Consider the following 26,521-nt stretch of genomic DNA (forward strand, 5'->3'; position numbering starts at 1 on the left):
TCAGGTTTAATTGCACTTTATTTACCAAGAAGTGAAATGCAAATCCCTCAGGGTGTCTATCTGTAACAGGGAATGAGAAGTGGAAGTTGTTAGCATGAGCAATGATCGGCCCTGGGACACTGCATGGACGGGGCCAGAGGCCACACCAGGGCACCGGCACTCAGAGCAGCACAAGTGCCCCCAACAATCCAGTTCCAAACACCCTCACAGTGAGCACTGAGTGATGCCCAGGAAGGCCCAGCTCAGGTCACCCTGCATGGCAACAGGGTGGCTGCCACAGGCTTTGGTCTCTGCCCCAATTTCAGCTGCATTTGGCAATTTGTGGTACTGAGGATGGGGCACAGGGACCTGCCACACCCCAACAGCAACACCCAGTGCTCTTTTGGGTGTTTTCCTCCTAAGAAATCACCTTGAGGGGGACAGAGATCTAATTCCAGTCAGAGACTGTAAAGGCAGGTGTAGAAACTAAACACAGAATTAGTAGAATTAGTTTAAGTCCTTTGATTTTATGTAGGGGTTTATTTATTTTAAAGATTTCTGGGATGAAGTTGTGTTAGTGCCCATGAGTGGAGAATGAAAGTGCTGTAAGAGCCCCAGGCTGTTTGCCCAGCTCTGTCCTCACTCCTTTCCCCTCCTGGTCCCCTCAGAGTGCAGGGTGACAGCCCAGACTGCCCAGCCCAGCCCCTCTGTACAGTCTGACTGGTGCTGGGATGGTCACACTTCAACAGCAGCAGAGCCAAAGGCACGGGAGAGGGGCTGGGCTGTGGGGAAGGACTTCCCAACCACACAGCACAGCCCAGAGCTGAGGGGCTGCTCCCACAGGGAAACACAGCCAGCAAAAGCCACCTCAGCTCTGGGCACAGGAGGAGCTGAGCTGTGTCTGACTTACACACAGCAGGGATTGGGCTCCTTGTACCATCACAGCTGCTCAGGCCCTGCTCTCCCAGAGCTCCAAGGCCCAGCAGCATCTGTGCCACAGCTCTGAGTCAGAGCCCACCTGAACCACCTCAGCCCCCAGGGGCTCACAGAAACACCTGACTGGGATTCCTGGGGGAACCTGCAGTGGCACATGGCTCAGACACAGGGGGGAGAGGGTACAGGACCCTGGGAGCCACCTGGGGACTGAGAAACATTCCAAGGAGTTCATCACTGGGGAAGGAGATTTTAGTCTGATTTTTAACAGGGTGTTGCCATTGCAGGGTCCTGCCAGACTTGTTCTGCTGAAGCTCTTCACCAAGTTCCTATTTGCAAAAGGTTTGAGATTAATGAATCCAGGGCTCAGGGGAGGGGGACAGTGGGTGGCTCCTGCACTCAGCCCAAGCCCAGAGTGTTTGGCAGCTCAGAGTGACAGGGCTGAGCACCCACGAGTGCAGGACGAGTCCCCTGCTGCCAGCCCCCATCCAGCTGCAGGACAAGAGCTGGGAAGTCCCTGGTCATTCCCAATGTCCCACGTGGGCAGCTCGCCATGGGCTCAGAGCACAGGAAGAGGCCATGCCCAGAGGAGAGGGCTCAGCAGCCACATCTTCATCCCAGCCAGTCCAGGTCATCGTCATCATCGTCACCAAAGAGCGGCGCGGGAGGCGGACGCCCCTTCATGCTCTGCAAGGCACAACCAGAGGGAACCTGCTCAGCCCCAGCAGCTGCCTGGCACTTCCTAATCACCACAATCACCTGGCCCTTCCTAATCACAAACTGCTCTGCAATCTCTGCCAGCTCTGAGGAGCTGGGAACAAGAAGCCTCATTACCCAAGTTTTATTTCTCATGTGATGGTTTGCTGTTCAGATTAGGTTTAGATTACATAGCAGGAAAAAATTCTTGCTGGGAAGGAATGTAAAGCATTGGCACAGACTGCTCAGGGCAGTGTGGAGTCACCATTCCTATCAGTGTTCAAAAACTGGGTTGATGTGGTACTTGAGGACATGGTTCAATGGTGAATGATGCTACATGGATGGCTGGACTTGATGATCTTAAAGGTCTTTTTCAACCTTGAGGATTCTGTGGTTCTATGATTTCAGGTGCTGCTTACAGGCTAAAAGGGACTGGAGAGGGGCCAAACACTAAAACCCTTCAATTAAGCTGGCAAGTCCCACTGATTTCATGCCAGCAGGAGTCTGTCACCACTGCCTCAGCCAAACCAGCCCCTCCCAGCTCAGTCACCCACCCCAGATACTCCTGATTTACACAGGGAATGGATGGGGAGCCCTGAGCTCAGCCAGGCCCCCACTGCCACAGGGAGGATGTTATAGACAAGCTACAGACCATGCCTCAATCAGAGCAAACACCCAAATACATACCACCTCCTCCTCATCCTCCTCTTCTGAGGGAACTTGAAGCTTCCGTGGTTTAGGAGATGCTGTTTCAAAGAAGTTGTCTTCCTCAAAGAGGCTGCAAGGAGATAAAGAATGAGCAGCTGGCTCTCAGAGGATGGCATTTGCTTTTACAAGTTCTGTTACTGAGAGATGGCAAAGCTTTGTCACTGAGGGAAGCCTTTGTGGCAGGTACTGTTCAGCAGTGCAGGGCAAGTCTGGGACCTGGCAGGCACCAGGATCACTGCACAGGAGCTGCACACTTCCCTGGGAATGTTCTCCACTGCCTCCAGCAGACAGGAGGCTGCTCTGGGGCTGCTCCCAGTGGAATGTGCCCTGGGCAGCCTGGTCTGTGCCAGCTCCTGGTTGGTGCCACCCAGTGCCAGCCCCATGAGGAGGCTGCAGCTCCAGCCTGTGCTGTCCTGCAGCAGGGACACACCTGGACCAGCTGCTGTCCCAGCCCTAGCTGACCCTGGCACCCAGCACCTTCCCTCACCTGGAATCTGTGTGCCTGGGGCTGGAGCCCAGTTCCTGAGATCCTGGAGCTTCTCCCAGGACAGCTGAGCCTGGCTCTGCTCTGCTGGACATGGAGGCAGGTTCCTGCTCAGAGCCAGCTCCATCCCAGGGCTCTGTGCCACTCCCCTCCTCCCCATTTAAGGGAGGAGGCTCTAAACCTCCCCCAGCCTCCTCTGCCTTCTGCTCCACAGCTGGACATGCTGGAGGTGCTGCCTCATCCCCCTCTCCTGGCTTGGCTCCTGGAACAGAAGGCTCTGCTGATCGTGGAACAGAAGGCACAGCAGAGGGATCCTGTTCTGGGCCAGCCTTGCTGATGGGAACAGTGTCCAGGCCCTGCTCCAGCCCAGGAACAGGCTGTCCTGCAAGCACAGGCTCCTTCTCAGCATCCAGCCTGGAATCAGCTGTGGGAGGGAGATGCTCCTCATGAACCTTCTCTTCCTCTGCCACCCCACTGCTCTGTGTCTCCTGCTCCTCCTCAGGAGCTCTGTGCCCAGCAGGGTGAGGAGCAGCCTGGCCTTGCTGCTCAGGCTGCAGGGAGCCTCTGGTCACTTCCCCAGGGTCAGCTGGGGGTGCAGGGCTCCGTGCTGGACTGTGCTGCAGGGGCTCTCTGTGCTCAGTCTTTGCTCCAGGTGATCCCTCCTGTCTCCCTGCTCCTGTGCCACATTCCTCATTTGCACTGCCATGCTCTGGTTTCTCCTGCTGCCTGTTGAGCAGCTGCAGTGTCACAGTCTGGAAAAGGGAGAAGAGAGAACACAAGTTACACCTTAAATACAAACCATCACAGATCCCTGTATCACCTCCTCCTATCAGGCTGCTTTGCCACCCACAACAAATTCTCCTTCAGTTATTTCAGTCTCAGCACAGATCTGAGGTTTCAGCCCAAGGCTCTCTTCTCCCACCACTGCCATACCTTGATAGTGTTCATGACCACCCCCAGGACTGTCCTGCCACTGTACATCTCATCCAGCTCAAATTCACCCCGAAGAGACTGAAATACACCATTCATTATCTTCTTTACCTGCAGAACAGCATCACAGGAAACAGACAATTCATTAGCATGTGAAGCACTGCACTCAACACCAGGCACTTCTCCAAGGGAAGGGACAATAAATACAAACACACACAGGTGGTTTTTCAAATAATCTACTTTCCAAACCAGAAATCCTCACCACATCAGGCCACCTTAACTCAGACACTCTATGTGACCCAAACTTATCCCCCCAAACTGAGGCAGGCTGCACAAAGCCAAGGCAGACTGGCACTTCTTACTTAGTTTAATTTTTAAATCTAAACCTCAAATGTAGAGTTTTAATAAGAAATAAAAGGCAACAAAGTGGGCAGCAGGAAGATGGAGTAAGGCTGTTTACAAGGGATGGAGGGACAGGACTCAGGGAATGGCATCCCACTGCCAGAGGGCAAGGCTGGATGGGACATTGGGAATTAGGAATTGTTCCCTGTGAGGGTGGGCAGGCCCTGGCACAGGGTGCCCAGAGCAGCTGGGGCTGCCCTGGCAGTGCCCAAAGCCAGGCTGGACAGGGCTGGGAGCAGCCTGGGACAGTGGGAGGTGTCCCTGCTCATGGGAGGGGATGGAATTGATGAGCATTAAGGTCTCCTCCAACCCAAACCATTCTGTGACCATGACTTTAGGATAAGATCCCATCCCTTCTTTCCTCTGTGGACTGTTACTACAAGCAAAGTACTCTGTGGAGAAAATTATGTTTTTCCTTCTTGTGTCAGTTCAAAGAGAAATAATTCAAGGTAAATCCATTTGCCCAGGAAGGAGAAGTCCTGGAGGGTCAAGCTCACTTGCTCAGTGTAGTCTGCAGGGGAAGTTCCATCCTGATCCTTCTGCAGGTGTCGGAGCCGTTCCTCGTAGCGAGCCCTCAGTGCCCCCATGTCTGCCTGCAGGGCTGAGAACTGCCAGGGGAGAGGCACCCTCAGAGCTGCTCCACAGCACAGCCCCACCACAGGGTCCCCTGGCAAGGGCTGCACCGAGGCACTAACTCTGAGGGGGGGTTTAAGCATGGCACAAAAGACTTGGCTGAAAGCAACAGCACCAAAATAAGGACAGCCAAGCCAGCCTTGGAGAGTCACAGCTGTGTCATCAGCTCCTCAAGTGCCACCAAGAATAGCAGGGTGCAGCATCACTGAGATCCCAGTGAGATGAAGACTGGGTCTCATTATTGGGCCTGTTCTGGTTTGCTGGAAGCCACATGAAATTATCCCTTCCCCACCATATTCTGGAACTCCCATCCTTGTTATTCTGGGCTAGTCTGAGGTTGGTGTTCCCTGCACTCCAGTTCCCATCCAGCTGCTGTGTTACTCCTTTACCTTCTCTTGGATAGGCTCCAGCTCCTCCAAACGTTGTTGAGCCTCAGACAATTTTTGCTCCTCTGCTTTTTTTGAGTGTTTGAGAGCTGTGAGCTGAAACACAAGAAGCAGAGCAGGTCCAGCCCCTGGCAGTGTCACCCACTCCAAGCAGCCACTCAGGACAGTGCAGTGAAGTGGAAGTTGTAGCTGTTGTTGCAGTTCAGCATTATCAGCACCTTGGCTCTCCCTTCTCCATAATAAACCCAACCCAACCCCTGCATCTGCAGATGCTGAGATCAAGATCCACAACAGGCAGGGAGTTAAAGTCAAGCCCCAGTTAGGTGGGAGAAGATTGTTAGTTACAGCTGCTGGTGTTTAGTGCCCATTACAGCAATGAAGATCAGCTCTTTACCTTCTCTTCCAGCTGGGCCACCTGGTGCTGCAGGGAGTCCCTCTGCTCACACAGCTCCTGGCACTGCCGGGCGTGCTGCTCCTTGGCTGAGGCCAGGGCACGCTCACACTTGGCCTCACACTGGGACTCCAGCTCTGCCTGGATCACTGACAGCTGCCCATGGCACAAGAGACACCATCAGGAACACACACACACACACAGATCTGTGTTTGCACAGGAGGTGAGAGCCAGGGCTGGACACCCAGAGACAGAGTGCAGCCACCAGCTCACACCCACACCTCTCACTTCAGCTCCAGCCACAAAGCCCCAGGCTGGCTAGATGATCTGGCTCAGATCTCAGACCTCTTGGCATAATTCTGAACAACCTTTCACTCCTCACAAGTCCCATATTCTTGTCTCTACTACAATCTCAATTTGGTGCCTCTCCTTTCCTCAGTTTGACACTAACCCAAGAATTCAAGCAGGTAATGCTTTCATTCTTCCCCTAGCTGACCATTTTCACATTATTTCCTACCTGTAGGCTCCCACAAGCCCCCCAGGCCTGGAGCAGCAGCTCCCTGAGTCCCCACCTGCTCTGCTGCTGCCTGGTCCGTCGAGGTCCGGGCCTTTTTCAGGAGCTGCCGGAGCTTGTCCAGCTCCTGCTGGTACGTCCTGCGAATTTCCTCCATCTCCTCCTCTGCCTGAGCTCTCTCTGACAGGGATTTCTTCTTCCTCTCTGCAAGATTCTGCAACACAGAACATGACATAGAATAGACTGCACCAAAGCAGCTTTTCTCCCTCAGGTAGAAGGAGGTTCTTTGGGCAGGGAACTTCATTACTTGAAATCAAGCTGAGGCTATCTCAGAGGTAAGGAAGGTTGACACATTACTGGGTAAGATATTAAATAAAGAATTAATAAATTTTAAAAAGAGTAAATAATAAAAATTAAATAATAATGACTAATAAAATAAACAACAATCAATAAGTACATAACAATAAGTAATAATAAATATAATAAATAATCAATAAATAAATAATAATTAAATGATAAAATTTACATAAATAATAATTAGTAATAAAAATAAACAATAATCAAAAATAAATTTTAAAAAATGAATTAACATAAGCACAAAGGCTCTACCAGCCTGCAGATGAGTCAAGATTTACTTACCTTACATATTTAATAGCAAGAACCTTTTGGTTTTTGAGTTAACCTTCAGTAAACAACTGAAACTGTGTTGCTGGCCCTGTACATACCCTTTCCAGAGTCTCCTTTTCCACCCTCAGGTCTGTCAGCTCTTCCTCCAGTGCTGCAATCTTCATGTCCAGCTGTTTGCGGCTCTGCTTCTCAGCCTTGAACCTGCTCTGAGTGTCCTGAGAGGCTTCCTGGAGCTCTGCAAACAAAGCCCCCATTTCTCTGTGAGTTTGGCTGCAACTCCCACTGCAGGGGAGCACATTTTGGGGGCTGATGGGGAGGAACAGAGTCTCCTGCACAGTGCAGTCAACAACTCCACTTGTGCCTGCAGTGGGGACTAGAATTTATCAAGAGCAGCCTGTTCCAGTGCTTTGCAACCATTTTTGTGAGGACATTTTTCCCAATATCCAACCTAAATTCCCAATGGCCCAGCCTGAGGCTGTTCCCTCTCCTCCTGTCCCTGTTCCCTGGAGCAGAGCCCGACCCCTCTGGCTGTCCCCTCCTGGCAGGAGCTGTGCAGAGCCACAAGGGCCCCCTGAGCCTCCTTTGCTCCAGACTGAGCCCCTTCCCAGCCTCTCCTGGGGCTCCAGCCCCTCAATGTCCTTCTCATCACATGGGGTGAAGTGACCCCAGTGTTCAGAGTGGGGCCACAGCAGTGCCCAGCACAGAGGAATGAATCAACACCTGTCCTAGGCTGCAAGGCAAGATGTGTTCTATTTGCCATCTGTTAGAGGTGGGGCAGTTCTCTCCTGTTCATTGGGCAGTTTTCTTTATTCCTCCCACAAACCAATCCTCCCTCTGGGAAGGCATCAGCTGTTAATGGGCCATTGATTGTCCCTGCATGACTGAAAAATTCCATCATCCCATTGGGAGATGCTCTGCCCAGAGGGAGGAGCCAAGCATTCCTACCTGGATCCAATCTGAGGTTTGGGACACCATACACAGCCTTTCCACTGGATTCCCAGAGGAACAGCAGCTGCCTTTTCCACTGGAGCTTCAGAGGAAGACTCCACCTTTCTCCAGGATCCCTGCTCCAGCAGAACCACAGCTGGCACTGCAGGAGGGCTGCAGCCACATTTCCAATGGGACTGTGCCAACACCCTGACCCACAGGGTGTCAGGCTGGGTTCTGACTCTGGCAGTGTTGGTTTGTATTACTGCATTGTTTATTTTATTTTTATCGTCTTCCCTAATAAAGAACTGTTATTCCTGCTCCCATATCTCTCTCTAAGGGGAGCCCCCCACTCAATTTCAACAATTCAGAGGGAGGGGGTTTACAGTTTCCAGTTCAGGGGAAGCTCCTGCCTTCCTTAGCACACACCTGGCTTTTCAAACCAAGACAACACCTCAGGTTTATCTCAACTTTCCATCCACTGGAGCATCTCTGTCTGCTCTGCAGGATGTTGGACAGAAAAGCCAAGAGATTGTTCTACAAAAGGCATCCCTGGAACAGGATGATTTTGTTGAGTCATCCCACTTTGCCTTCAGTGGAGACAAGGATGCACATCCCTCAGATATTTCAGTGCACCCATATCCTTCTATCCCCTGTGACTGATCCTAGGGAAAGCAGGAAGATACCCCAGAAGACAGGAAAAAACTACAACTTATCAAAAAAAAAAGAGCCATGAAGGAGCTCTCACCTGCCACCTGTGCCTGCAGCTTGTTGAGCTGTGCCTCCTGTCTCTCTGCCTCCTGCACAGCACAGGAGAGCTGCTTCCTCAGGTCCATCTCCTTCTTCTGGTGGGCAGTGAGCTCCAGCTGCAGCTGGGAAACCTGGGCTGTGGCAGCTGCCAGCTCCTCTGCAACTTTGGCCTGGAGCACAAGATGGAGCAGGGAAAAGGGTTGGAAGCCTTGTCAGGGACACATCTCCAGAGTGAGGAGGCAACAGTGACTTTTCTGCCATGTCAGTTTTGTCCAGACTGACTAGAAAGCTGCATGAGGCCACCAACAACCTCACCACCACATCAGTTCAACCCAGTGAGTTTTCCTGAAAAGGTTAAATAGGTTTAAGCCTGGTACCAGTGCCTGGTGGCTCTGCTCAGTTTTCAGGCTATGAAAACATCTATTTAAGGAAAAAGCCTGGGCCCCAACATCTAATTGTCTTCCATAAGCTTACAAATCACTGAAGAGCCACTTCAACACAGGCTGCTCCCAGCCAGGAGAGCAGCCTGTCCCCAGAGCACACAGCACAAGGTCACCTTGGCTGCCCATGGGCAAGGCTGGCATTTCCCAGCACAGCTCTCAGCCATTTGGAGACCTGTTTAGATTTAGGATTGCTGAGAGTCAGTGATTCACCCAAAACCAGGCACTAGCACAGCTTGTTAGACAACTTGTAAACAATGTTAGCAGGGGCTCAAGGCATCAAGACAGACACAAAGTCCCATTCCCAATCTTGCTGAGTGACACACAAACTTCAGAGGATGCTCTGCAAAGACAGAATTTGCACAGGGAATCCCTAAACAGCTTCCACACCTCTGCCTATTTTGAGATTTCCAACAGATTTTTCACATTCTTGAAACAGGTAAGGTCAGGAGAACCGGATTTTCTCCCTGCTTTATCCCCCTCAGAGAATTCCCTCCACATGAGGACCAACACCTTCTGGCACAAAAGAATTGTGAGCAAAATTGTTCCAGCTATGGTGATGATGAGGATGTGCTGACCTGGAGGGCTGGGATACCACAGCACTCATTTTAAAGAGGAGGCAGCATTTCAGAGAGTGGCCCAAACCAGATCTACTTTCCTCCTGTGCTTCCATAAATGTCCCACTGCTACACTGACTCCTGGCACAGCTAAGGACACCTAAAGGTTATTTAAACTCTGGCCTCTGTCTTTAATGGCAAATAAAGAAAACAAAACTAGGAGATCCTATGGCAGGAAGTGTTACTAGACAGAAGTTTCTACAGAGGATGCTTCATGTCCACAGCTCAGCTCCAGCTTTCAGGCACCAGGAATCCTGGGTGACCTGTACCTGCTCTGCCATGGGGAGTGGAACAAGCAGCAATGTGAGAGAATTCTTGGAAAGGGCTCCCCAAGAAAGAGGGGGCCAGTGGGGAGACACTGCCAGCTCTAAAGCCCTTTTCCAGTGAGGGATCTGTGCTCATTCAAGCTCTGAGACAATTCTTTTCATGCCAATCAATTTCTAGCTCAAGAGGAAGCTGGGCTGGCACTTCCTAGGGCACACCCATGTAGCAGCTACACAGTCAGCAGACACTGCCTCACCTGGTCCCAGCCCCGATCCACTGGCAGCATGTGCTGGGAAGAGAAAGCAGCAACAGGAAACAGGAAGGGTTAAGAACACAACTGGAAAGGCAGAGGCATTCATCAGCAGAAAAGCAAAATGCTTCATAACAGGAGCCTAAGGCATGCCAGAGAAGCCTTTAAATTACTCCAAGGACTGTAAAAGCTTAGACAGGAAAAGGAAGTGAAGCCTGATGTAAAAAGAAAGACACTAAAGGTATCCTTAGGGTATGTCACACTCCAGAGCTGGGAGCAGCCCTGGCTGTGACCTGCACTGGAGAGCTGGGGAATTACTTATGGTTCACAGGCCTTCACCTAAAGCTGTGACTTGCTCTGCCAGGGCCAAAGATCCACAACCTAAAGCAGTGAGTAACCAACACCTCAGTGACCCTGGGTACAACCAAATAAATGATGAGTAAATCTGTGTGTAAGCAATGGATAAACAGCTTCCAATCAATCCTCTTCCCTGGGGAATCAGTGACTGCAGTCCCAGGGCAAGCTGGGTTAGACAAAGGGAAGAGGAAGGAATATCAGCCTTCATATTTACAGTCAATACTCCCACAGAACCAGGGGGAATCTCCCAGAGCAAGGCAGGGCTCTCCTGGTCTGGCCTGAAGCCTGTTCATGTAACATCATCCCTGGGCACTGACTGCTCAGTCAGGAGTGTCCTGCTGAAGATGAGGCCCAAAAGACTCCTGAGGATCTTATACTTCCAAAAGATGACACCTCCCCAGGTTTTATTGTACCAGCAGGATGCTGTCCTCACTGAGGAGGGAATTCAATTTATTATTTCAGTCTGACTTATTCCTGGTTAGAATCTCTGACACTCCTACACATTGTGGGTGTGCAGCAGCAGCCCCTTTCCCTGCCTGCTCTCAGCACTATCAGCCCTTCCCTGCTCTTTACCACCCTTTGGAAAGCTGCAGTTCTGGTCAGCTTTAGGTGCACCAAGCTGTGGTTCTCACACAGAGGAAGCATTTGTCACCTCACATTTGAGCTGCAGAGAGACAGTTCAGCAGCAGAGCACAGAGTAAGACTGGACTTGGTGCAATTTAAGGCAGTGCTTGAGAAAGCAGAGCAAGCACCATGCAATGGCAGAGCCAGAGCAGCACTCCTGGGCTAGGCTGGCCTACAGGGAGGGTTCAGGGTATGCAGCCATGCAGAAATGCATTTCACTGGCTTAAAAGCTATTTCCCAACAGCTCCTGTCATAAAAGCACAGAGTGTTACTGGGAGAAACAAACAGCTTCTGATAGCATTAAAAAAAAAAAAAATCACAAAAATGCAATCAAGAAACTCCAGTAGGAAATATGTTTTTCTTGCATCCATATTCACTCTATGTCAGTTATATAAAAGGAATAAAACTCTTCTCCAACTATCAGTGCAACTAAATAACTGAAGTATTTCCAACTCAAAAGCCCTGTGATACAAAATTCCACAACACACTGGCCCCCTGCCTACACAGTTAACAATAAATCAGACACTCTCCTACAAGGTAACAACATTAAAGTTGTGACAGCATGAAATGGGTACATCTCTGTGATGCTTTGGTCATGAAAGCCATAAAAACCAATTTTTTTCTCAAAACAAAGTTCAGAACTGCAGTTGCCTTCTAAGAAAACTGCCTTGACTAACAAGGCTTCAGCTTGTTTTAATGCAACACCCTGGCCTTGTTCATGGCACTGTTACCTTCTCCTGCTCTGCATGCAACACTCTTGCCTGTGTGTTCTCATTTGTGGTCTGCAGGGAGTGGTTCCTCTGCTCCATCAGCAGGTTACTCTGCTCCACGTACCTGTGAACAAGGAGACTCTGTGGGATTCCTGGAAACAGGGCTTGGAGCCAAGGCTCACACAGAAAAGGTGACATCCCAAAGCACAGGAGGTCTCTGGTGAATTCATGACAAGTCCCAGACAATCTGACAGGATGTGCTGATCTCAGAGGGGTGGGAGGGCTGTGCCTGGCACAGCAGAGCTTTTATCAGCTGGGATAAGTGCTTCACAGCTGAACCTCACAAAGGGCTCCACATCCCCTACAATTGCTTCACCTCACTAAAAAGCCAGCTAAAATGAAGTAAGCCCCAGAAGCAGGGCAAGTGTGCTCAAAGACACATGAGGGAAAAGCATAAGGGATTTTGTTCCCCTTTTACACATTCACGTATACTGTATGTACATCAGAATTTTGGGGATAAGCCCTGCAGAGAAGGGGTGAGAGGAATTCCACACTTTATATACCTTGGAAAAAAAGAAATCAAAATATCAGAACATGGCTGTGTCCTAACAAAGAGCCCTCAGTTACACCCAAGTGTAAGCTGGAGAGTCTGGGAATGCAATGAGGTCCCCAGCCCTTACCTCTGGTTGCGTTCAATCAATTCACTGATCTTCTCATTCTGCTCCTCAATCCGACTGCTCTTCTCAAATATCTCCTGCTTCAGTCTCTCATTCTCCTAAAGCACAGCTCAGCATCAATATTCAGCTCACTCAGATTTCCTTGCAGCAGTTCCTAAACCTTTGTTTTGCACAGAGGCAAGACAGTGCTGAGGCTCATCCCTTCTGTGGAAGCAGCCCAGGAAGGCACCTGCCACATTCAGCAGAATCCTGGCACAGGACAGTGGCTGCCAAATCATATCCTAGAAAATATTGTGTCTGGTGGAGTTTTTTACCCACAAACCCCAAGTTTTTAAGGCTGCTGCTTAGAAAGGCTTCAAAGCATAAAATTAAATGGTGAATAAGAGAAGCAGATGGTTTCTACAACGTGGTACCTCAGCTGTGAAATCATTCTGCTGAAGACTGGGGGCTAAATCCATAATGGTTTGAGAAGCTGAACTTCTCCCACATGAACCTTTTGTCAAAGCCCATTAAATACCCACAACTCTGACTCAGAAAATACCCAAACCCCAAAATGCTGAGAAAAGCTTTTTGGAGAGGGAAAGAGGTATGGAAATCATTGTAAGTCTCATCCTCATTCTGACCACACAAAACCAGAAGCCATGGGTGGCTGGACATTTGCTCTCATTAGGGACAATAAGAACCCCAGGTGCTGATGGCAGTGAAAGCAGCTGGCCCTGCTCACCTGGATGATGCGCTGGATGTTGCTCATGATCATGGAGGCTTCCATGGTGACAGAGGAGATGCCAGGCAGCAGGGAGCTGTTAGCAGTGCTTTGCTTCTTCAGCTCCTCCACCTGCAGAGAGAACCATTCTTAAGCCATTGGAAATGAATTTATGGGTGCAGGTGAGAGTCAGACACGTGCAAAGAGACATTTCCCTGTTCCTTCTGCTCAGCTGTAGGGAACAGGCACTGAATCAAGTGTGACACCTCCCAGAGGGCAGGGAATCCTCCAAACAATGCATCACATGATATTCAAGACAGTAAGATGCACCTACCCCAAGCCTAAGCTTTGTTTTTATACAGCAACTGAACAGCTGCCACTTGAAGGTGTGGTAATATTGGAATTTTACTCACTTACTGTATCACTTAATGCAGACATTTAAATAGAGCCAACTGCTCTCAGCACACCTGGAGAGCAGAAATGTCCTGGGCAGCCAGGTGATCCATTTTGCCCAGATGATCCATTTTGCCCAGATGATCCATTTTGCCCATCCCTGGGCAGCCAGGTGATCCATTTTACCCAGGTGATCCATTTTACCCATCCCTGGGCAGCCAGGTGATCCATTTTACCCAGGTGACCCATTTTGCCCATCCCTGGGCAGCCAGGTGATCCACTTTACCCATCCCTGGACAGCCAGGTGATCCATTTTGCCCAGGTGATCCATTTTGCTCATACCTGGGCAGCCAGGTGATCCATTTTACCCAGGTGACCCATTTTGCCCATCCCTGGGCAGCCAGGTGATCCACTTTGCCCATCCCTGGACAGCCAGGTGATCCATTTTGCCCATCCCTGGACAGCCAGGTGATCCATTTTGCCCAGGTGATCCATTTTGCTCATACCTGGGCAGCCAGGTGATCCATTTTGCCCAGGTGATCCATTTTGCTCATACCTGGGCAGCCAGGTGATCCATTTTACCCAGGTGATCCATTTTGCTCATACCTGGGCAGCCAGGTGATCCATTTTATCCACGACTTTGCTGACAGCCAGTCGGATTTCAGTGTTGTGCTGCCGAGCTTCTGTCATCAAAAAGGAAGTGACATCTCCAGGGGCTTGAAGGGAAAGGAGAGAGATTTATAGTGACCAGGGGAAATACCTGCACAGAGACACAGCAAAAGCTGGGTAGCATGAAGCCTGAGACCAGCAAAGCCCAGAAATGAAAAGGACATGCTATTTGGAAAATGAATAATGCAGGTATTTCCCAAATAACCTCAACAGGCAGGTTGGACTACAGGAAATCCTTGAGCCACATGACAGCTCAGCTCAACAGCAAAGCCCCCAGACACACCAGAGGGACAATCAGAGCAAGGCACAATCAAACCACAGCAGTGAGGGTCAGCTTTTAAAACTGCACTGCAAAAACAGGCTCCAAGAAAGGCTCAGTTCACTCAAGACTTCACCAGCTGGGATGCCTTAATGGTTCTTTAAATGCATTTGGCCCTTCCTAGGTTTTGCCTTTACAGTTCAATTCTTTCCCTGGCTGGTAGTTTTAATTATAATTGGAAGCACCATCTACCAAATTCCTTTAGCAATATCCAGTCTTAGAAAGACAGAAATTCCAGCCTCTTTCACACTGCACAAAGCTTTTCAAGGTAAGAGAGGGTATTTATTGGGAAGTGCTTGCCCCTATTTGATATTAAAAAATAAGTATTTGTGAAACAGCAGAGTGGTACCACAGCCATAAATCATCATCACCAACTGTTTCTGCAGGAGTTGCAGCCCTCTGAGAAGCAGGTACCCTTTAAAACATACCTTGGTAAGGAGCAGGATACATCTGACCCACAGGCTGGAGTTGAGAGGCAGATGCAGCAGTCTGGGGGTAAGCAAATGCCATTCCTGGATACGCCTTGCAGGACAAGTTCAATAGGTTAGAATGTGTTTTGCTATTTCCCCATGTCCTCACAGTTTCATATTTTTTGAAGCCCAAGAGCAAGGATGATGTTTGGAATGAAAAAAATCCAAGAATTAAGGAGTTGGAAAGTCAAAATACACAACAGTAATTGTGAAAGAAAATAATACTTTTCTTTTGATAGTTAATTAGTTCCCACCTTCACTCAAATTTCAGCAAAACTGTCATCCTACATTTGTGAGAGTCAGATCAGCATGTGAACAGCTCCCTCTGATGTTAATTTGAACACAAGGTTATTTCCTGAAAAGGGCTCAAAAAGCACAGCACAACTTGATTGCAACTTTACTGCTCATTGCTGAGGAACTTGGGTGTTTTTGTTGTATCCACTACAACACCAGGTATTAAAGCCTGGTTCATCCTTAGTTTAAGAACCCATCATAAACAGAAAGTTAGCCCTTTTGGAATAAATTTTAAGAGGCATATGGTGAAAACCTGAGAATGCCAAAGAGTCACAGGAAACAGCCTGGAATTCTCACCCTTTTTTAAAGTCCTTGCTCCCAGCAATAGAGAAGACTCAGGAGAAAGGACAGAAGTGACAATATTCTCCTTGATTTCATTTTGGTACCTGAAAGCCTTGTGCTCCTCCAGGCAGAGCTGAATGGGGCTGGATCGTTGCAGGAATTAAAGCAGCAGAAGATACTGAAGGTGCAGCACCAGATGCTTGAGGTACTGAAAAGGAAGAAATAAAGTCAGTCAAAAGAATTTAATTCACCTACTGTGAAATGGCAAAAAAACCCCACCAACAACCAAGCCACTGAACAGACAAAAGTTTAACAAAAGCCTGTCTGCAACCTTGTGAAAACTAAATCCAGTCAAGCAAGTGATAATAGGTCAAGAGAAGAGTAACCTTCCACAGAAATCCCACTTCTGGCTCCATTCAAACAACCTCTTTTCATTGAAACAGAGATAGCTCTGAAGTTCACTGACACGAGGTGTGACTCACACTGCCTCTGAAGGCTGCTCAGCTGACCAGCAGCTGATGTGACCATTCCATCGTGGGAAGACACATCCAGCCCCATGCTGCCCTTCCTTCACTTGGATTTCCATCATTCCTAAAAGTACTGTTCACTGGGAGAGGATTTGTAACATTCCATTTACCAATCCATGGCCTACCAACCTCAGGGCCCAGTGACAGGACAGCTCAGGCTCTTCCTCAAGCACAAGAGCACAATGAAGAAACACTCCAAGGATTGTCTTGGGCTCCAGTGGCTCATGGCTCAGCAGCCCTTATCAGAAGATTCCAGCTCATATTTCAGCTCCTGGAAGGAATCCTCTGTTCCCCCAGCCCCCTGGAGTGGAAAGGGAGTGCAGGAGCTCCCCAGCACTTTACCTTGTGTGGACACTGTGGGCAGCACTGCCTGAGCTGGCTGGGAGGGTCTGGTTGAAGCCACTGGCTGTGTTGTCCCTCTCAGAGTATTGGGATCCTAAAAACATTTCTGCATGTTACAAGAAACACCAAAGAACAAGGCAGCAGCCTGAGCCCAAGGTCCCTTGAGACAAGGTGCTACCCCAGGAACCCAAGTGGAACCTTTCTGTCACAGAACCAGAGCAGAGCCACTGCTCCAGATCCCACTTCGAGCAACCCCCAGTGTAGGAAAAGCAGTGAAAGAGTCACCCTGCTGTGGCTGGTACCTCTATTTCTGAGTCACTGGAGTCCAGCTGGCTCCCTGCTGTCCCAGCAAGGAAAGGCAGCATGGGCTGTCCCATTTTGGCCATCCGAGAAATCAGCTTTGCCTTTGCTACATCTGGGTTCTAAAAGAAACATTGAGTTACTCTCCCTTTGTCTCAGCCCAGGCTTTTGGGCTATTACAAACACTTCCAAATCTCAGACTGAATTTTGACTCAATTTTTCAATGACTGTGTGAAAATCTACCCTTCAAGCACCAGAATTGTTAATCTGGCTTGCTTTATATATCCTCTTTCTGGGATGACAGTGCTGTCACTACAGAGGAAAATCTATCCTTGCACAAAACACCAACAAGAAAATGTGTGAGTTCAGGAAGCTGCTTAGCAGCTTTTTCTGTCTGGAGGCACAAAGTCTTCTCATGCAGCTCTATAAACTTATCCTGAATGTCCCAATTCCTTTGTTATCTATTTTAAAATTATCCATTTATCTCAAAAGACAACCAGCCTCGTGAACATCCACATGGTCAAAGTCACTTTCATTCAAGAGTAGGAACTGGGGCTGGGGTTCCTCAGATCCTGGTAATCACAGAATCATTAAGATTGGAAAAGACCTTTAAGGTCATGGAGTCCAACCATTAATCATGGAGTTCAACCATTAATTCCTACAAAAACAAGGCCCTGCTGTAAGGTGCTGTAAGGTGAACATAGCAGTGTCTTGCATGATGCTCACTTGATCTTTAGCAGTACCCAATGCTCAAAGTGCAAATAAACTTCTCTACTCAGGCTTCAAGTTAGGAAAAGGCAGCACTTACTGCAAGCTGCTCACTGATGGAGTTGGACTTGGCTCGGACAGCTGGCTCCCTGCAAAGCCAAACAGGAGCGGAGATTAGCCAGGAGCAATTCAGGAGCCAACACTCTGGATTTACAAACACTGTTAAATACACCTCTCCCTAGGAAAGCTGGTATCTCACACCACGAGCATTTCTTTTAGCCCACACTTCTGGAACAGTCTTTGCAGTGTTATCTGTAGATAAGCTCAGGACACCACTGTGGCCCATTGGAACAGCTGAATATAGAAAGATAATTTTGTTGATTGCTTTTACAACCATGTTCTGGTATAAATAATTTTAACCAAGTCCAATAAACTACTTATGGCAACAAGAGCAGCACTTAGTTCAACTCCCTGAAACGGGTGACTGACCCATTTAATTTCAGTAACAGAACATAGAATTACTAAGATTGGGAAATACATCTAAGGTTGAGTCATCAACCACTAACCCAGCCCCAGCACGTTCAGCACTAAACCCCATCCCCAAGTGCCACATTTGCATTCTTTGAACACCTCCAGGGATGGTAACTCCACCCTGGGCAGCCTGTGCCAGTGCCTGACCATTCTATCAGTGGAGGTTTTCCTAATATCCACCATAAACCTCTCCTGGAGTAATTTAAGAGGTGATTTCCTCTTCCCAGTCACTTATTACCTGGGGAAAGAACCCAACCCCACCTGGCTACACCCTCTTTTCAGGGAGTTGTGGAGACTGAGAGGGTCCAAACTGATGCCAACGATATCAGCTGAGATGAGACAGCTGTTAGAGCAGCAGCACCCACACTGCTCAATCCCACTGCATCTCAGGAATGTTGGAATGATTTCCTTCACTGGGGCCCATTCCAACTGCTTTAATCTGGAAGTCAGCACTCAAGCAGAAAATTCCAGTGAGTCCTGTTAGCAAGCACTGCTCTGCCACATGGAGGGCACTGAGCTGGCACAGAGGCCCCACATTTGCCAAATGAGGTGTTAGTGCAGCACTGTGCTGATGGGCACCACCAGCATTAACACAGAGAGGTGCTCAGGCCATGCTGCCTCTTACCCAGGCTTTGGAGGGATGGTGGAGGGAGGCACTAAACCAGAGTCTGAGGAGAAGCCATCTGAGCTGGGAACTGGAGAAGGTGCAGGGGAATCCCTTGAACTGACACTCAGCCCATCTGAACCAGAGCACTCCTTTGCCAGCTTCACCTTAAAAAGCATGAAGTAAAAAAAGAGATGTTTTTCTGGGTTCCTGTAAAAATTGTCATCAATTTATTTGTGATGCCACTGCCTGTGGAGCTCGTGCACTTCAAGGAAAAGCAGCCAATTGATTCAGAGCTGGGGAAGCTGAGTCTTTACATCCTCTCATTCCTCCCACAGTATTCTGTTTTCCCAAGTGACTCACAAATAAGACAGCTAAAAGATCCCAAGACAGTTACAATAGACAAACAGCCTTGAGGGATTTTCTGGGTTTAGGGCTCTGTTTTGGGTTTGTTTGAATTAAAGATACACATCTTGCTGAGGTTTCTAACAGTTTCTGAGCTGGAGTTCTCACACTAGCAGCAGGTTCCCCCCTTGCAGTCACAAACCAGATGGAAACCAAGCATTTGGCAGGAGTCACTCACCCTCCTGACCTCCACCTCAAACACCAGAGTGGAGTCTGGAGGGACTCGAGCAGCCACGCCCTGAGCCCCGTAGGCCCAGGCTGGAGGGATGATGAGGAACCTTCGCCCTCCTTTCTTCATGCCCAGCATTCCTTCTTCCCAGCCCTTTGGTGTGCACAGGAAACAGAAGAGAGAGCAACACTTGGATCAGTGACATTATTTATCCCCATTAAGACAACTTCAGGCAAAGGTTAGAGAGATTCTTGCAAAATCCTGTTTATTTTCAATGTGCAGCACTAAACCTTTGTCTTGCCACAAATCCTGGCAGCCAGTTGGAAATCCCAGTGTTAACTTAAGAATAAAGATGCAGCTCCACCACACAGTGGCAAACTCACTCAGCATTCTGGGAGAGAACTGGACTCCAAAGAGATCTGAATTGCTCTGGTTAGATTTACAAGGCAACCAAAGAATATAGTTGTAATGAGGGACATGAAGTCAGAGCCATGCAAACTGCCCAAGGGATGCCAGCACTGAACAGGATGGCTCCAACAGCCAGGCAAAATTAGTAAGATACAGGACAAAACAAAGTAGACAAATAGCACATCTTCAATAAAAGACAACTTGTAACATGTCATGTATGAATTATACATTAATTACTCAGGTCATGGAAGTGACCTGAACAAAAGCATCTCTGACTCAAACCCTGATTTTATGGGATAACATAAGGGAATATCACAACACCTGGATGAAAAATTGCTTCTGTGAGAAATAGGGTTCCCCAAGAACAAGGGAATGGATTAAGTGATTTCCAGACAAACAAAGACAATAAAATCCCAGCTACTAAAAACAGGAAGTTTCCTTTTTGCCAAAGAGGACAACTCCTGTCTAACACTGATGTTGAAAAGGAGACTGGGCTCTATTGTGCAAAGCTTGAGTGAGTCACTGTCACAGAGTGTTTGCTAATAAATGAAGCAGAAATAGCATGCATGAATCCTGAACAAGAACTGCAGTAATTCAAAGCTCTGAGACTTGAATTATTGTAATGAAAGTGCCAGAAGTTGTACCTTGATGACCTTTCCAGAGCCCAGCTTCAGCCGCAGCAGCTTGTCTTTGTTAACATTAGAGTCAAACACCTGGAGAGTTGAACAAGAACACAAAATACATGGATTTCCCAACTGTTTCAAGATTCTGAATGCTGCTTTACATGCTCCATAAACTCCTAGAACCTCTGGTTAAATGCTCTTTCCCATCCCACTACTACCAAAATGAATTCTCAGCCATAAGACAGCTTTAGTCCATCTCCTGAAGTACAATTTCATGAAGTGAATGATAACTGGAGACTCAGACTTGCTTTAGGACAGGGCTGGGTCAAGCAAAACACAACATTAAATATTCATGTGTGAGAGTGCCCAGAGAAGTTTACAAGCATTTCAATCTGAACATAACAGAATAATAGAAACATTAAGGTTGGAAAAGCCCTCTAAGATTACCAAGGCCAACCATTCCCCCAGCATTGCCCTGTTCACCACCAAACCATGTCTCAAGCAGCACATCCAGATGGTTTTTGAACATTTCCAGGGATGTGACTCCACTGCTGCCCTGGGCAGCCTCAACAACCCTTTCAGTGAGGAATATTTTTTTGTAATATGCCAGAATTCCTTGATATTCTATAGGCAGTACAGATGACCCCACTTACAGTGCCACAAATGCCCAAAGTACACTTTACCATCAACACCAGTACTATGCTGGATGAGCAGGCTCCTGCCAGGACTGTCCCACTCAGCATTAGGAGGTGGCAGAGGTGTCTTTACCTGTCCAAGGCCATTGTTCTGGAACAGCCATCCTGTATAGGCAACCTCCAGGGAGTCTCCTGCTTCCACCCCCTGCCCTTCTCCCAGGAGGAGATCCTGGCAGAGGACTGAGTCCAGGGCTGGAGAGCTGTTGCATTTGGCAATGCACACCTGCAGAGGAAAAGCCTGGCAGTGTCTCTGGCCTTTAATGGACAAGTCCCACTCATCAATCTGATGCATTCCTTGCTGTACTGACCCAGCCCACATCAGAACTGCACTCCCAGGGCATTCCACATCTCCTTGTGCTGAATGCTGCTGATTAAACACCCTCAGCTCTACAGAACCATTGATATGCAGCACTTGGGAATCTTGAGAAGCAACAGGCTCCCAGCCTCAAAGATTTGTTTTAATGAACAAAACTCAGGGCTGGCTCCTCTCAGATCTGTCTCCATCACAGTTATGCACTCAAAGCTGAACTCCAATGAAAACAAAACTTGATTTGCCCCTGCTGTAAAGCAGCCATCAGAACTGGCTGGCCCAGAGGGGAGCAGTTACCTGCTTACTGAAATCCACTGCTGCCTTTTCTGACTCAAACATGATGGACCAGTTCTGCCTCTGATCATCATAGAACGTGCTGTAATTGTTGGGCTGAACCTATGGGAGAGCAAATCAGTTCCATCTTAGACATTATATGAACTAAAAACCCACATCCATAAGAAGCTTAAAATAAGAGCTACTGAAATAAGGCAGGAAGAATCCTGCTGTTCTACTGCCCAAGTTCAAAATTAGCCTTTATTTACGTGCTCATTATCATGGAAGAATTATTATAACTCAAATACATGAGCAAACATTAAGTGCTTCCTACATGCTGAAGTTCACACAGGAAGGTGAAACCCTTCAGAACTCCCTTGAAGCCTGGTTCTTTGATATATACTGAGAATTTCTAAGCAAGAGAAATTTACATTTCATAGTTTACTTCATTTAGGCTTCCAGAATCAGTTGGAGAAATCTCTTCCTCCTCACTCCTAAACCCATGTCATCAGAAGTGACTATAAAACCCATTAATTTTTCAAGAATGTGGTTATAAAAAACTAGAGAGCAAGGTCTAACCTGGGACAGAAATTTCATTGTTTTAGAGTGAAATTTCTCTCTCATACAAAGAAATTTGATGCCATCTGATGACAAGCTAAGAACAGTAAACCATCACATCAATTTTCTGTAAAACTGGCAGAAACCAACTTCCTGAGAGATTCCATTTTAGAGCTCACAATGCTCCAGATTGTTCTCAACAGCAGGAAAATGCTGAGTGTAAATTTTCTGAGAGAAAACATTTCCTTGCTGTCATTTCCTTCTGCTTACTCAGTTGTATTCTCTCAGACACTTAACTCCAAATTCTCAGCAAAAGGAATTTTGCTGGTTTTATCCAGGGCTGCAAGCCCCAAACACCTCTGTGAGCACAGGTAATAATTTACCTCCTACAGGAGCCTTGGTTTGGAAATCTCCTGAGGAGGTGCTCAGCCAAAGGGAGCTGTGCCAGCCTCTTGTGCAATACATGAGGAGAACAGTCACACTGGGACACCTCCTGCTCTGTCACTCACATGTTTGACCTCAAAGGTTATAAACCAAGGCTTAAGGAAGAATTTTAGAGCCAACCTTGTGTTTGGTGTGATCAAAAAAGCTTTTCCAAGCCAGAGTCTCACCGTGAGCACAAAGCCTGGGTGGATCCTTGCAGAGGTGATCTGTTGCTGCTGGCTGATGTAAAGGAGGATCCTGTACTGGATTCCACAAGGAATTAGAAAGGAAAAAGAACAAAAACAGGAACTCAAAACCTCTTCAGTTCTAAGGTGCTTTGTCACATGCAGAGACTAAGGCTCAGTATTTATTTGTCAAATATACCTCAGCAAAAATACTTAACACAGTTTTGTGACACTTATTAAAACTGGTTTATTCTCAGGGGTTTTATTTAGCTGCAGCAACCAAGCAAGTGAAACTCATTGTTTTATAATAAACAACATGCTTTAACTAATTCCACATTTTCACAGTTACAGTGGAAGAAGATGGTGCACTAACCCTTCCAGATACAGAACTCACCACACATGGCAAACCATCACAGAATCATCTAGGTTGGAAGAGACTGAATGATCCAAGATCCCTCCCCCAGCACTGCCAAGGTCACCACTGACCCATGTCCCCAAGTGCTACATCCACATGGCTTTTAAACCCCTCCAGGGATGGGGACTCCACCACTGCCCTGGGCAGCTGTGCCAGGCCCTGACCACGCTTTTGGGAAAGACATTTTCCCTGAAGAGGTTTGTGTGTGTAATCTGCATCAACCTATTGACACAACACACTGAGTTGGAGGGAGTTTTCCAAGTACTAAACAACACATATGAGATTTATTGACATATTTGGCTCTACTAAACATAATTATTATGGAAATGTGTTTTCCTTTGTGCACCTGCACTGGACACAGCTCAGTGGTGAACTGGGAGTGACCCAGTGACTGCTCCCAGCTGGATGTGATATCACACAGGCAGCCTGAGGAAAGCTGGTTCAGCTCCCTCCTGCACTGCCTGTGCTCCCCAGCTCCCCCAGAACAACACAGCTCAACAATTCCCAGATCACTGACTCAGGAATTTAGTTACCAAACTAAGATTTATTTTGTTCTTGCCAAAGCAGAAGCAAGTTAGTGAGACATGAATGAGGACTTGGGGGATATCACAATCCATCACCATCATATCACAAATACCAGCACCAGGGAGGGGTGAGAATTTTCAAAATAGCTTTCAAACACACCAATTTACTGGGCACCTCAGTTCTCTGTTCTTCAAGGAACACTTGGGAAGGAAAGATGTTTTTGATACCAAAAGAACAAAACTTAAGCAAAGCATCTCTGCACTGCTGGACAGAATTTTCCTTTATACCCATCTCCATGTGCACAAATGCATGATCCAGTTGTAAAAGACATTCTGAATAATTACCAAAATGACTTCCAGAAACACTGCAAACTATTTCAGAGACGAATTGTAAGAGATCTTACAAAGTCACAGACTGCAGGAAAGAAAGATGTCACCAAGGTGGATGGCTGAGCCCCAGGAAAACCCAGGAGGCAGCAAGGCAGCAGGAGAACAACACCAAAAGCAAAACACTTGGAGAGCTCACCAAAACACCATCTCATAGCAGTGAGCCCTCAGCAGGGCAGAGCTGGGGAAGAAGTGTCTCTTACCTCTTTGGTGGCATGGTTCCCCACTACAGCTGCTCCATACTTGCCTTGCTTCAAGTATTGCCCATTTGTACTGGAAGATAAGGGAGACATTCAGCTGCACAACTGGCCCTAACTCAGAATTCTTTAGAGTTCAGATCCCTTTTCCCAGGTATAAAATGTCAGGCAGTCTTGCTTAGCTTAGAGACATTCCTGCTTGCCCACAGGCAAGAGCACACATTGTGGAGTGAGTTGAAAACTGCTCTCACAGATCCAGGGCAGAAACTTTTCCCCATCAAACAGCTTTAGTGCTCTCACTCTGCTCATGCCTCAATTCTCAAGTGCATGAACCACCAGCATCTGACAGAGCCTCCTGAAGCAGAGCAGGACACAGCTCCCAGCCACAGCCAGACCCAGAGCTGCTCTTTACCCAGAACTGCCTCACCCGGAGCTGCAGCGCAGCAACTGAAACTGTTCTTGAGCAGAAACTTCCAGTGCCTTGCAGCATCCCCACCATGCAGATATGGCTGAAAACAAGTGTCTCCTCCCATTTATCCAGGAATACCTCCCCTCTGGGACTGGGGACAGGCTGCAGCAGGAGTCACTTACTATCGATAGGCGAGTACTGCCGTGGCCACCAGCACCGAGGGGGCTCCCGAGGCCGCCGGCGCCTTCTGGGGCTGCCCTGTGGGGACAGAGACCAGGGACAGCTCTCAGAGGCACAGCACCGGCTGGGGACACCACCATGGCATGTTCCTTCCCACAGGGAGAAACAGCTCCAGTGGGAATTACAAAGAAACAAAGACTTGAGCTCCAAAGTCACCCAAGGCCAGCTGAAAATCCAGGTGCAGGAGGAAAACACCCCTGAGGAAAGCTCAGGGAATTGTTTGCTCTGCTGCTCTTCACAAGGGCCCTTGTTCTCCCCACACACACGTGCTGCTGAGTGTGCTCCCCATGCTCAAGCCCAGTTACTCACCAGCTGCTGTCTGACCCTTCTTGGGCTGCTTTGGGGCAGTGAACTGGAAGAAATCATTTCCCTGGCTTGAGACTGTTTGATCCAGGCCAAAGAGAGAGGCTAATCTGGCTCTAGAAAAGGAAATAAAACCATTTAACCTTATTTAACATAGGTATTATATATAATGAACACCCTTAACTAGAAGGTCTATCAAATACAAAATGTTTATCATCACTTTGGAGATAAACAAAGGGCTACAGGTTAAGTTGCTTTATAGTAATTAACCATTTAATTTTGAATTGGCAGAACTTGTATATGAAGAGGTTGGGAAAGTGGTAAAATTGTGTTTCATTTCCTCAAAAATCAACTGAAGGTGTAAGAACTGAAACTACACAAAAAAAAAAAAAAAGGTTACTTTGAAGCAATGACTAGAACTAGCTTGACACAAAATAGCTGATTCTTACAATAGCCAAAATAATATGTGACAGAGAAACCACCATTCAGCTCCCGGAGTTTTTTGTCTTTAAATGTCCAGGAAACACATTCTCCCACTAAGTTTTAAAACGGCAGAAGCTCTCCCAGCTAAGGGCAGAGAGTCTAATGCTGGAGGCTATTCCTTCAAGACACATTGTTTGCAATTTTACTGCTTCAAGGCCAGTTCCGCTCAACCTACTCCTGATACCACGGGGCAAGGGAATAAAAAACCAAAAGATGACACCACTGCCAGTGAATATTGTTTAAAAAAATGAGTAAATTTTCTATAGGGAGGGTTAGTTTAGAGGAGAAGCTCCTGGAAGGGAGTGTGGAGTGGAACTGCAGCTCTTGGAGCAGCAACAAGTCAGCGATACAAAACCCGGGATGCGCCGCACACAGACCCGACCCGGGGGGATCCCGGGGAACGGCCTGGGAGGAGCCAGCGCCGGGAACGGCCCCGAAGCGGCACCTCCAGCACTTCCCAGCGCTCCTTGTTTAACTGCAAACACCGAGCGCTCTGCCCTGGCGACCCCGGAGCGGCTCCGCCTCCCCCTGCGGGAGGGTCCCGGAGCCAAGCGGGTCTCAAACCCCAGACCCTGCCCCGGGCACACCGGGGGACGCTCCGAGCCCCGCCGGCAGCCGGACCCGTCCCGGGCTGCCCGTACAGCGTTCCCGCAGCGGGACAGGAGCGGGGCACAGCCCCAGCGGCAGCCCCGGTGACAGGAGGGCAGCCCCAGGCCTGGCTGCACAGGGGGCGGCCTGCCCGCCCTCACGGCCGCGGGCCTTCACCGGGGCCACGGCCTCGCGGCCTGCCCGGGCGGCCGCGCCCACCCGGCGGCGGGGAGGGGGGTCCCGCCGCGCCCCCGGCGCTCACCCGCTGGCCGGGGACAGGAAGTCGGCGTCGTCCTCCTCGGCCGCCGCGAACATGGCCAGCGACCGCCGGGGCGGGGATGGGCGGGCGGCGGCGGCGCTTTACGGCCGGCGGCACCGGCACGGGCGGGGCGGGACTTGAGCGGGACGTCACAGGGGGCGGGGCCTCAGTAGCACAGCGAGCGGGGTGGAGGCGTGGCTTAACTGCACCGGGGGCGTGGCTTGCA

General features: G+C 48.7%; 1 protein-coding gene and 1 long non-coding RNA gene across 5 annotated transcripts; one reads left to right on the forward strand and one right to left on the reverse strand.

Annotated features, from left to right (window-relative positions):
- Window positions 1–26,453, reverse strand: FKBP15 (FKBP prolyl isomerase family member 15). Of its 4 annotated transcripts, XM_071453750.1 has the most exons (30): window positions 26,299–26,453; window positions 24,972–25,081; window positions 24,605–24,680; window positions 24,020–24,089; window positions 22,494–22,568; window positions 21,349–21,447; window positions 20,815–20,964; window positions 20,068–20,136; window positions 19,025–19,168; window positions 18,463–18,608; window positions 17,407–17,455; window positions 16,601–16,720; window positions 16,299–16,392; window positions 15,534–15,637; window positions 14,812–14,905; window positions 14,002–14,111; window positions 13,024–13,134; window positions 12,303–12,397; window positions 11,644–11,746; window positions 9,938–9,970; window positions 8,359–8,530; window positions 6,782–6,918; window positions 6,115–6,270; window positions 5,546–5,698; window positions 5,155–5,247; window positions 4,630–4,740; window positions 3,734–3,841; window positions 2,804–3,552; window positions 2,296–2,386; window positions 1–1,599 (listed from the first exon to the last, which is right to left on the reverse strand). In XM_071453750.1, the coding sequence occupies exons 1-30, from the start codon at window positions 26,349–26,351 to the stop codon at window positions 1,525–1,527; spliced, it is 3,750 nt and encodes a 1,249-aa protein (XP_071309851.1). In that variant the 5' UTR covers window positions 26,352–26,453; the 3' UTR covers window positions 1–1,524. The 4 variants fall into 4 exon arrangements, with proteins under 4 accessions (XP_071309851.1, XP_071309852.1, XP_071309853.1 ...); XM_071453751.1 differs by lacking the exon at window positions 9,938–9,970; XM_071453752.1 differs by lacking the exon at window positions 4,630–4,740.
- LOC139603202 (uncharacterized) lies at window positions 13,384–13,800 on the forward strand. The gene is made up of 3 exons (XR_011683613.1): window positions 13,384–13,499; window positions 13,568–13,635; window positions 13,700–13,800. It is a non-coding gene; the product is annotated as an uncharacterized lncRNA (long non-coding RNA).
- Window positions 26,454–26,521: the final 68 nt, after the last annotated feature.

Source organism: Agelaius tricolor, unplaced genomic scaffold (genome assembly GCF_023055355.1).
Source record: "Agelaius tricolor isolate 1412-34295 unplaced genomic scaffold, bAgeTri1.0.p SCAF_37, whole genome shotgun sequence".
In the NCBI taxonomy this organism is placed as follows: domain Eukaryota; kingdom Metazoa; phylum Chordata; class Aves; order Passeriformes; family Icteridae; genus Agelaius; species Agelaius tricolor.

Bases quoted from the DNA above. Each gene is read 5' to 3' on its own strand.
- FKBP15 (XM_071453750.1), bottom strand. From the start codon at position 26,351: ATGTTCGCGGCGGCCGAGGAGGACGACGCCGACTTCCTGTCCCCGGCC. The intron at 16,721-17,406 runs GTAAGTGCTGCC...TGTTTCTTTTAG, and splicing joins CCATCAGTGAGCAGCTTGCA to AACCCAGATGTAGCAAAGGC. The intron at 5,248-5,545 runs GTAAAGAGCTGA...CTTGTGTTTCAG, and splicing joins TGGCCCAGCTGGAAGAGAAG to CTCACAGCTCTCAAACACTC.